Consider the following 9,806-nt stretch of genomic DNA (forward strand, 5'->3'; position numbering starts at 1 on the left):
CACGTACCCCTAGAGGTAATATAAATATCGGAGGAAGAAAGGGGAAAATAGACACATTTTCATTAAGTTATCGTTCTTGTCTCCAGAAAAACGTCTCGATTTCAGATGGTGCATATTGTCTTTAGACAATCATATCTATTGTTAATTATAATTTTATGCGTGTGTGTAATACCGATGGATAAAACACTTTGAAAATAAATCAATATGAAATGTGATCTGGTCTTATAGAATCAATAAGGATTATTTTGTTCATGAAATTCTTCAATAGTCCAACAGTCAACTCTCGTCGAGCAATATTCCTGCAGCTCCAGCATTTTGAGGTACAATCGAGCGTGCTCTTTCTACCAATATTTCAAAGAGCGCCTCACAACTCTTGCTCAGAAGTTGATCAAGGTTACAACATTCAAGCTCTCATGATCATGATATTGTCGGAATCGTACAATCAACTCTGTTTTTGGCAGAGAGTTTTAATGAATATGGACCTGGTTTTGTCGCTTATAATAGAGAGGCTGCTTGACAGTAAAAATGGCAAAAGATTTAATTGTTTTAACGCTGTTGTTTTAGCCGTCCGAGAGAGAGAGAGAGAGAGAGAGAGAGAGAGAGAGAGAATACAGAACTGAGCAAAACAGATGACTACAAAATGACTACAAAATCAGGGTGAGAGAGTATACGGAAGGCGTCAATTGTGTGACGCATCGTTGTCTGTATGCCTACATGGTGCCTGTGTGACGCATGGTTGTCTGTATGCCTACATGGTCACGGTTTGTGTGACACATGGTTGTCTGTATGCCAACATGGTGTCTGCGTGACGCATGGTTGTCTGTATGTCTTCATGGTGTCTGTATGACGCATGGTTGTCTGTATGCCTACATGGTGTCTGTGTGTCTGTGTGACGCATGGTTGTCTGTATGCCTACATGGTGTCTGTGTGTCTGGGTGACACATGGTTGTCTGTATGCCTACATGGTGCCTGTGTGACGCATGGTTGTCTGTATGCCTACATGGTGTCTGTGTGTCTGTGTGACACATGGTTGTCTGTATGCCTACCTGGTGTCTGTGTGACACATGGTTGTCTGTATGCCTACATGGTGTCTGTGTGTCTGTGTGACACATGGTTGTCTGTATGCCTACATGGTGCCTGTGTGATGCATGGTTGTCTGTATGCCTACACGGTCACGGTTTGTGTGACACATGGTTGTCTGTATGCCAACATGGTGTTTGTGTGAAACATGGTTGTCTGTATGCCTACATGGTGTCTGTGTGACGCATGGTTGTCTGTATGCCTACATGATGTCTGTGTGACACATGGTTGTCTGTATGCCTACATGGTGTCTGTGTGTCTGTGTGACACATGGTTGTCTGTATGCCTACATGGTGCCTGTGTGACGCATGGTTGTCTGTATGCCTACACGGTCACGGTTTGTGTGACACATGGTTGTCTGTATGCCAACATGGTGTTTGTGTGAAACATGGTTGTTTGTATGCCTACACGATGTTTGTTTGACGCATGGTTGTCTGTATGACTGCACTATTTCCTGTACGACTGCACGAATACAAAACGAAACAAAACGGGTTGCCTGATAGTGGCTGGTTCTGCAGTACCATACCTGTCACTAAGAAGGTCGTGGCATTGCAAGGGGATATACGAACGTAATCTTTTCTAAACGTTTGCTGACGTATGCGTCTCAGTTATCAAACATAGTTGGGGTCATGTTGGCCTGTTGAGGAATGTTCTCAGGTCGAGGCAAATATATACCCCTCAACTGTTTTCACACAGGGTTACGCTGAAGAAATTATAAGGCACTATGCTGGTACTTGCCACTGAACCAAACTATACTTTCTATGGGCAGTAAGACGTGGAATGGAGTTTTACTTGTTCACAGTACGACCAGGTAGGAGGATTTTTCTTTTTCCAAGTTAGACCTCATTCTTTCTATGAAGTTTTCCTTGTGAGATTAAATTTGGACTTGTTTCAAACGTCAACTCGAAGACAAGAACTGAAACCTCTCATTATGGATGACGGGAAATAGACCAACAACCTCCTGATCAGTGGTTAGGCACTCTAACCATTAGACCACAGAACTGGTTAAAATTGGTGGTTCATTTGAAAGTACCACCGAAGGAGCTATTCAAAATATTGTCACGTCATCTTAAACCTTGAAACCCTTGATCCAGCTTTTAACCCGGATATCCTGACATAGCACTTTGGCCTGTCCTTTACTTCTTGAAACTGCAAGTCATATAGAGCACCTGCAGATTAGACCTGTCTTTCTATCAACGTAAATATGTATTTACTTTATACTTAGTAGATGACACCTATATATTTCAACACGGGCAAAAATGTTGATTCCTCAGTAGAGTAGATCACAAATGCACAATGCATCAGCTGAGTCAATAAGTGACCTGGCGAAATGTGTGTCAGCGGGACCCAGGACCCAGGACCCAGGACCCGAGGGTATTAAACGCTTATCATGTATTTTTAGCCACTGGGGAAAATGGCCCAGACTCGATTATTTAAAGGCTGCATTTACAGAGTTCAATCATTCACGCACTACTTGACTCTGAGTTACCTCAATATGAACATTAAGAACATCAGAGCGTCGTGTCCAAAGTTGACTCTAAATCAGCTTCATTTTACCATATCTGTGACAACCCCAGCCACAGCATTCAGTGGGCCCCGTGAAGGTCCGGGGTAGAATAGGTCTTCAACAAAACCATGCTTGCCGTAAAAGGCGACTATTGATGTCGTAAAAGGCGACTAACGGGATCGGGTGGTCAGGCTCGTTGATTTAGTTGATGCATGTCATCGTATCCGAATTGCGTTGATAGATGCTCACGGTGTCGATCACTAGGTTGTCTGGTCCAGACACGATTATTTATATACCGCCTCATATAGCTGGAATATTGCTGAGTACGGCGTTAAACAACAAACAACAAACAAACAAAGCATACAGTGGGACAACATCAAAACCCTTACAACCAGCCTCAAAGACTTCAAGATTAGGAATTCAAAAGAGCAATCCACGTCAAAAACGCCAACCATCAATCAACCGTGATCAAGTCACCATCTGCGCACCATCAACTCATCAAAGATTCTAATCAGCCGTAATACCCAGTAGTCGTGTACCCGCCGGTGTTCATAACCTGCTTCTCCACAATAACACCTCAAAATGTTTGATACAATCCGATCACTAAAGCGTAATGCTGTATATCTGAACATGTAAATGCCCATTTTAAAAGGGAAATTCGTAGACGGAAAATGCTATATATATATAACTCAATAATAATTAGAAATCCCTCGAGATAATGTGTTCGACTTGGCCCCTAGCAACCGACAGCGTAAATCGATGTTTACAATGTCAATCACTGATTGTTTGGTCAAGACTCGGTAATGTATAGGCACGATGTATTGCTAAAGCGGCATAAAACCAGAAACAATAATAATAACAATAATAATAATGTAAAGGCTGGGTGTTTGTGTTCTCAACAAACACACAAAGCACACTCACACGTGCGCGCGCACGCACGCACGCACGCACGCACGCACGCACACACACACACACAAACACAAACACAAACACACACACACACACACATGTACGCGCGCAGACACACACACCGTCAAATTCACGAAACGTATGCCATGATCAAATGAAGATAGATTCCAATCGTACATTATGATCCTTGATTTGTCAGTGGTCGTGCTAGTGGGTTTCGTCAACCTGCTTCACAACCTAATCTGCAATTACTTCGGGCTCCCCTAACTGAACTGGACTGAACTTTATTTCCACTTAGGCATCAGAGGTACAAAATTATTTCAACAACATTATACATATACATATAAACATAGAATATATACAAAAACATCTTTGCTGAGCATGCATTCATATTGGGTAACAACATATGTGCAATTCAATGAGGGCGGGGGGGGGGGGGGGGGGGGGGCGGGGGGGTGGGGGGGGTACTCTTTAAGGTTGAGTCCCGTCCGGGATTCGAACCCACACTGCCAGAGTGAGGCAATCAGTTTCACTCAGTGTAATTTAAATCGGAGCATTGACGCATCGGTGTATGTATTGTGAGGTATTGACACGTACCTAAGTGACAGTAGTTGCTGGTGTTATAGTGTAGAGTCCCGGAACTGACCGGTCAACCTTATAATAACGTAAGGAGGAAGGAAGTACCTCCGATAGGTGTCAGCAGTGGTATCTCCATGTGAATGTGGACGTCATACAGCATCCCTCTGCGGAAGTACGTTACGTTGGATGGACAGAGACGTGGCATCCTTGTAAACAGGCATCCTCAGCTCTTGAAATAGTTTCCATGACAACACATTATTAGTATTACTATGTGTTACTGAACCATGGTTCACATTGCATTTAAATTCAATAAACATCTTCAGTTAAAACAAATGGCTGAATGGTTTATTTCTTATCCACTCTGGATTAATTGACATCATATAATTCTGATGAAATGAGATTTCTTTCATTGTAAAATAAGCAATAACACGGTCGATGTTTGCTGACATGGGTATATGTAAAACAAGCTGAGTTTCTTAAAATCCTCTCAAGTCCAGCAAACGTACAGTTCAGGCGCTCGTGACAACATGGATGTACATGCAACTCGGCAAGCATTGTTGTCAGCCTCGATTCTAAAATGCAGTTTGCAAAATGTGGACACCCCTCCTCTGGACCCTCACATGTCAAAGCTCCCTGCGTCTGCCTCCAATTGGGGCGGAGCTAGCACACAGGCTGAACAGTCGAAAACGGATCTGGCCAAAGCTAGAGTCGTTATCCAGTACATTCAGACACGTTCGTACTTTTCGTATTTTACTTAAATACTTTACTTTATCTTTATTCATTTGTACTGATGAATGACTCGTTTCATTTTCAGTCGTACGACATAGCAAGTTGCCACCCTCAGTGTCCGCTGAATATGTATTACTGAAGTTGCTATAATACTGTCTGTGATGTTATATACTGTCTGTCATGTTATATACTGTCTGTGTTGTTATATGCTGTCTGTGTTGCTATTGTATTACTACTCAAAAACAATCATCGTGTCAACAGCATTAATCGTGTTATAGTTTATACTGTAACTATTGCTACAGTTAGTTCATACTGTCACTATTGATAAGTTAGTTTATACTGTCACTATTGCTATAGTTAGTGTATACTGTCACGATTGATATAGCCAGTTTATACTGTCACTATTGAAACAGCTAGTTTATACTGTAACTATTGCTACAGTTAGTTTATACTGTAACTATTGCTACAGCTAGTTTATACTGTAACTATTGCTACAGTTAGTTTATACTGTTACTATTGATACATTTGACTGATGTTCGTGTTATCGACCACTACTTTGCTGGTTAGGACATGTGCAACAACACCCCGCAGGCCCAGATCAATAATTTGACAAACTCATAACAATTGAAACGCCATTACCTCTATGAGTTTGCTTGCAGAATGCTTGCCCTCCGACTCACCGTGTCCGCCCTCCTCTTCTGTGGGACCTGTGGTTTCTCCAGGTATATCAAGACATTCACTAAATAAGCTCTTATCACAACTACAATTCCTACAATTTTATCTTAGAATGTCAAACATCTCCAGAATCGAACCCCGGTGGCTTGGGTCTTGGCACTCACTGTCACTCACTATATCACCCAACTCACTCACTCACTCACTATATCTCCCAACTCACTCACTCACTATATCTCCCAACTCACTCACTCACTCTATCACCCAACAAACTCACTCACTCACTATATCTCCCAACTCACACACTCACTATATCACCCAACAAATTCACTCACTCACTATATCACCCAACTCACTCACTCACGAAATCTCACAACAAACTCACTCACTCACTATATCACCCAACAAACTCACTCACTCACTATATCACCCAACTAACTCACTCACTCACTAAATCTCCCAACAAACTCACTCACTCACTCATGTTTCTTGAAGGTACTGGTTTAACCAGCTTAACAACTGCAACCCTCCTGAGCAACTGGTGGGGAAGTTCTGTGCTGTTGTGGTGGACAACGACGTCGACGATGACGGCATAGTGGACTTCAGAGACGTTCAAAAACAAATCCTGTATTTTGACTACGACGGTAAGGACTGTTTAGCGAGCAACCATTTGATAACCTGGAAGGGGGACTGGAATGTCCTTACAAAGTACGTTTACTGAGGGAAATAGTTGCCGAAAACATATGACAGGCACAACTTACAGAGATCATAGAAGGGACAGGATGGGTAAGGGCACTTGTTAACCCTCTGGAAAGAGAAAAAAATAACATTGCGGAAAATATCTAATGAAGACAGTGATATGAACTATGTATTCATGTGTATTCAATTATCTTTATTCAGGTGTATGTATTCAGGCTGCAGTGTTTGGCAGTCTTCACATTCTCCGAAAAGTTATGGATTGGTTTGAGAGTTAGCTTTCTGGGAGAAGTCACATTCGCTGTCTGGGCTGCGTGTAGAGGGGGCAAGGGCCCTGAGCTGATGATGAGCCTAACAGGCATGAGTGTGCCAGGATCACCCGAACCCTCTTTGATGCATTTTTTATTTTAATCTATGAATAATAATAATAATAATAATAGGGAGGTAGAAGAGGGAGGGTCAGCCAGTATACTTGGAGGAGTGATTGACCTCTCGTAAAAGGTCGGAATTATACGAACTTTTGAATGCAGGTTAGGGACAAACTCCAAAATGCCCATATCAAGGACAAACAAATTTAAACTCAAGAAAATATGGAGTTCAGAGCTGAACGCTCGCAATAAAGTTAAAGCCACCAATACTTATGCTGTATCCGTCCTTTCCTAGTCTTTTGGTGCTGTTAAATGGACGAAACAAGAAATTCAGGGTATTGACACCCTCACACGAAGAATCATGTCAATAGATCCCACCACCCTCACTCATCCCTCAATCGCCAATCATAATGGGAGGGCGTGGATTTATTAACGTGGAGGCTCTTCATGATAGAATAATTTGTATTCTGCGCATTTATTTGTCTGATGATCCTCTTGGGTAGCATGTCAAGACTCCAGATGAAAACAAGGCATTCCGCAGTTTTCTTAAACAAGCCAAGTATGTGGGACATAATCTCAATGCCAGTGTTGATTTTGTTGATGGTTCTGTACTGCTGGACGGTACAGAAATGAGTGTCAACCAAGCGAAGTGCCATTATCAAGTCGGCCCAGACTCAGGTGTTCAAGGAGAGGCTAACTGGACAAATTATGTGCAGTGTGTTTAGAAGATCAGCAACCCTTATACCTTTTAATGATGACCCAAACAACTATGGTATTTGTGAAAAACATTGTATTTCTCAATCTAACCTACAGATGACCCTTGCAGCTTGCAGCAGTGGGAGGTCGTGACCAGGTGGACTTGTAGGTACGGCTACTCCGAGGACTACGCCCGATTCATGTACACGCTCTGGGACCCCAACAAAGATGGCGTTGTGAACGCAAATGACTTCACTGGATTCAGTAAGATATATTTTCAAGATATGTGTCCATCAGCTGTTTTAGCGGACGACTTTTGGTGTTTAGTTTAAATAATTCAAGAATCATGGAATATATATTACAGTAACCTTTTTATACAGAATAGACTGAGCGCACCACAATGTCTTACAACGTCGGAATGAGAACTAAACTGAACGAAACATTGAAAACGTCACATTGTTCAAGTGTCTTTGTGAATCTCGTGTCCGAAATGATTTGGGGAAATATTGATTTGATTTAAGATTCCCGACCTGTAACATTACATGTAAACGCATGTATCTGAAGGTCATCACAACATCAGATGATACTGGTTCAGTCAGTTGCAGTCCTTGTTTGTCAGATTCAGCCGACGCACCCCTGCTCCCTGTTCCCAGCGTGAGTCGATGCTCATGGTGTGAATCCCGTGTGTACTGATGGTTAATCACAGGCAACCGTGATGATATATAGCTGGAACTAAAGCAACGTAAAGCAACATTCACTTACTTTTTTATCTTTTTTTCAGATTTTTCCACTATCGACTTCTTATCGATTCAATATATTGTAAGTAAATATACAGTCAATATTTGTCTGTTTAATCCCATGTCACGAACACATTTTATTTCAACATCACTCTCCAATGTCAGTATTGTATTTTCATGGCATGTTATTATGTCACTGGTTTGAATTATACAAACGCTTATATCGAATACTTTCCCATATAGCCACAGACCAGAAGCTGAAGCGTTCACTCGTCACGTAGGTTCAATTCATTTGTAGGAAGCCCATTTGAGATGAAATCAATCACTCTGTCTTATTCCGTTAGTCGTGAGTTCGAATCCCTGATTAAAAGTCGAAACCCTGCGTTACTTTCAGAGTTCATCACACATTAAACACTGACTGAAGTGACATCACACATTAACTACCCAAACAACGCTTGATATCACTTTCACTCACTCACTCACTCTTCTCCTGTCTTCAGCGTTTCAAGGACATGTACTGCGGTGACCCGAAAAACAGGGAGAACCCCGTTGACCGAGTCCAGTGTGCCGAGGTGGATGCACTTAAGCCAGATGACATCAAGTGCACATAAGGATGACCCACAATCACCTGCAACGGACCTGTCATTTAATGCTTGAAAAAAATTATTATGCTTTAGACCGTTGAAAAAAAGAAACTGACACCAAAAATGCCTCTTTGCCACGTTTAGTTTAAAACATATCTGGAGTTGCAGTTGTTACTGAAACATATCCAGTTTCCCTCCAAAATCCCAGCAGATTATCGGAAACTAATGTAGACACGTCAATAAAGCTGTTGGAAATAACAATATTTTTGTACTCCCTGGGGAAGTTGTCAGTGGTTACCATCAACGCCGGGTGAGTGAGGGGCGGTGGGGTAGCCTGGAGGTTAAGGCGTTCGATTGTCACACTGAAGGCCCGGGTTCGATTCCCCACATGAGGACAATGTGTGAAGCCCATTTCCGGTGTCCTCCACTGTGATATTGCTGGGATATTGATAAAAGCTGGGTAAAACCATATTCACTCACCTGAAGTGATTTATCATAATCCCTCAAACAAATGGACTGGACAAAACAGATTAAATGCAGATTCACACTCATGTACTCATACCACAAGGTGTTAAGACATCTGTATTTATTGATAACCTAAACATGCTAAAAGGGCTAGTCTCATGGGTAGGTACAACTTTGCAGAACTGGATAGATCAGAACATCGTTAATGCAAATGTCGTATTCAAACATCGAAAACTACATAAGGTCAATTTGCGCTTTAGCAATTTCAAAGACTGAAACGAAAATACAGCGAGGGCAGACACTTTATACGTGGAGTCTCCATATATGGTTACTATTGCAGGAGGAATCCTCAAAAATCACAGCCACCAATCCCTCTGGTGTGTTCTGGCTGTAATGTTATAGAGGTAGGGCAGTCAAAGGAATTATCAAACAAAAGTTATCATTACATCATAGCCACAATTCCTGCAGTTTGGCTAATATCACACTGAAAAATGCCAACAGACGTCCACTTCACTGTCACCATCCCAGCCAGTTGTGAGATAAACCGTACCTCGTGCAAAACCCTGTGCACATGGCTGGAATCGTCATCTCTTTACAACCACTACATCCACTAGATGCAGATTTATTGGGGAGGTCAGAGGGACTACTCCCTGTGGTAGTATTCTAAGAAACATAGTTAATGGGAGATTGGCGGGATCTAGCATATAGTAATCCATGACAGCTTTTGAAAATACCTTGATACCTTGATAAAATACCGTCATATGTGACATCTTAATTACGTCAC

General features: G+C 42.0%; 1 protein-coding gene across 2 annotated transcripts; it reads left to right on the top strand.

Moving 5' to 3' along the window:
* Positions 1–1,751: 1,751 nt before the first annotated feature.
* LOC124149016 lies at positions 1,752–8,815 on the top strand. Of its 2 annotated transcripts, none has more exons than XM_048389461.1 (6): positions 1,752–1,891; positions 5,464–5,526; positions 5,972–6,120; positions 7,354–7,500; positions 8,018–8,055; positions 8,474–8,815. In XM_048389461.1, exons 1-6 carry the CDS (start codon positions 1,842–1,844, stop codon positions 8,582–8,584), a joined length of 558 nt encoding a protein of 185 aa, XP_048245418.1. In that variant the 5' UTR covers positions 1,752–1,841; the 3' UTR covers positions 8,585–8,815. The 2 variants fall into 2 exon arrangements, with proteins under 2 accessions (XP_048245418.1, XP_048245420.1); XM_048389463.1 differs by lacking the exon at positions 1,752–1,891 and adding an exon at positions 4,721–4,807.
* Positions 8,816–9,806: the final 991 nt, after the last annotated feature.

Source organism: Haliotis rufescens, unplaced genomic scaffold, assembly GCF_023055435.1.
Source record: "Haliotis rufescens isolate VD_foot unplaced genomic scaffold, xgHalRufe1.0.p SCAF_8, whole genome shotgun sequence".
NCBI classification, from domain to species: domain Eukaryota; kingdom Metazoa; phylum Mollusca; class Gastropoda; order Lepetellida; family Haliotidae; genus Haliotis; species Haliotis rufescens.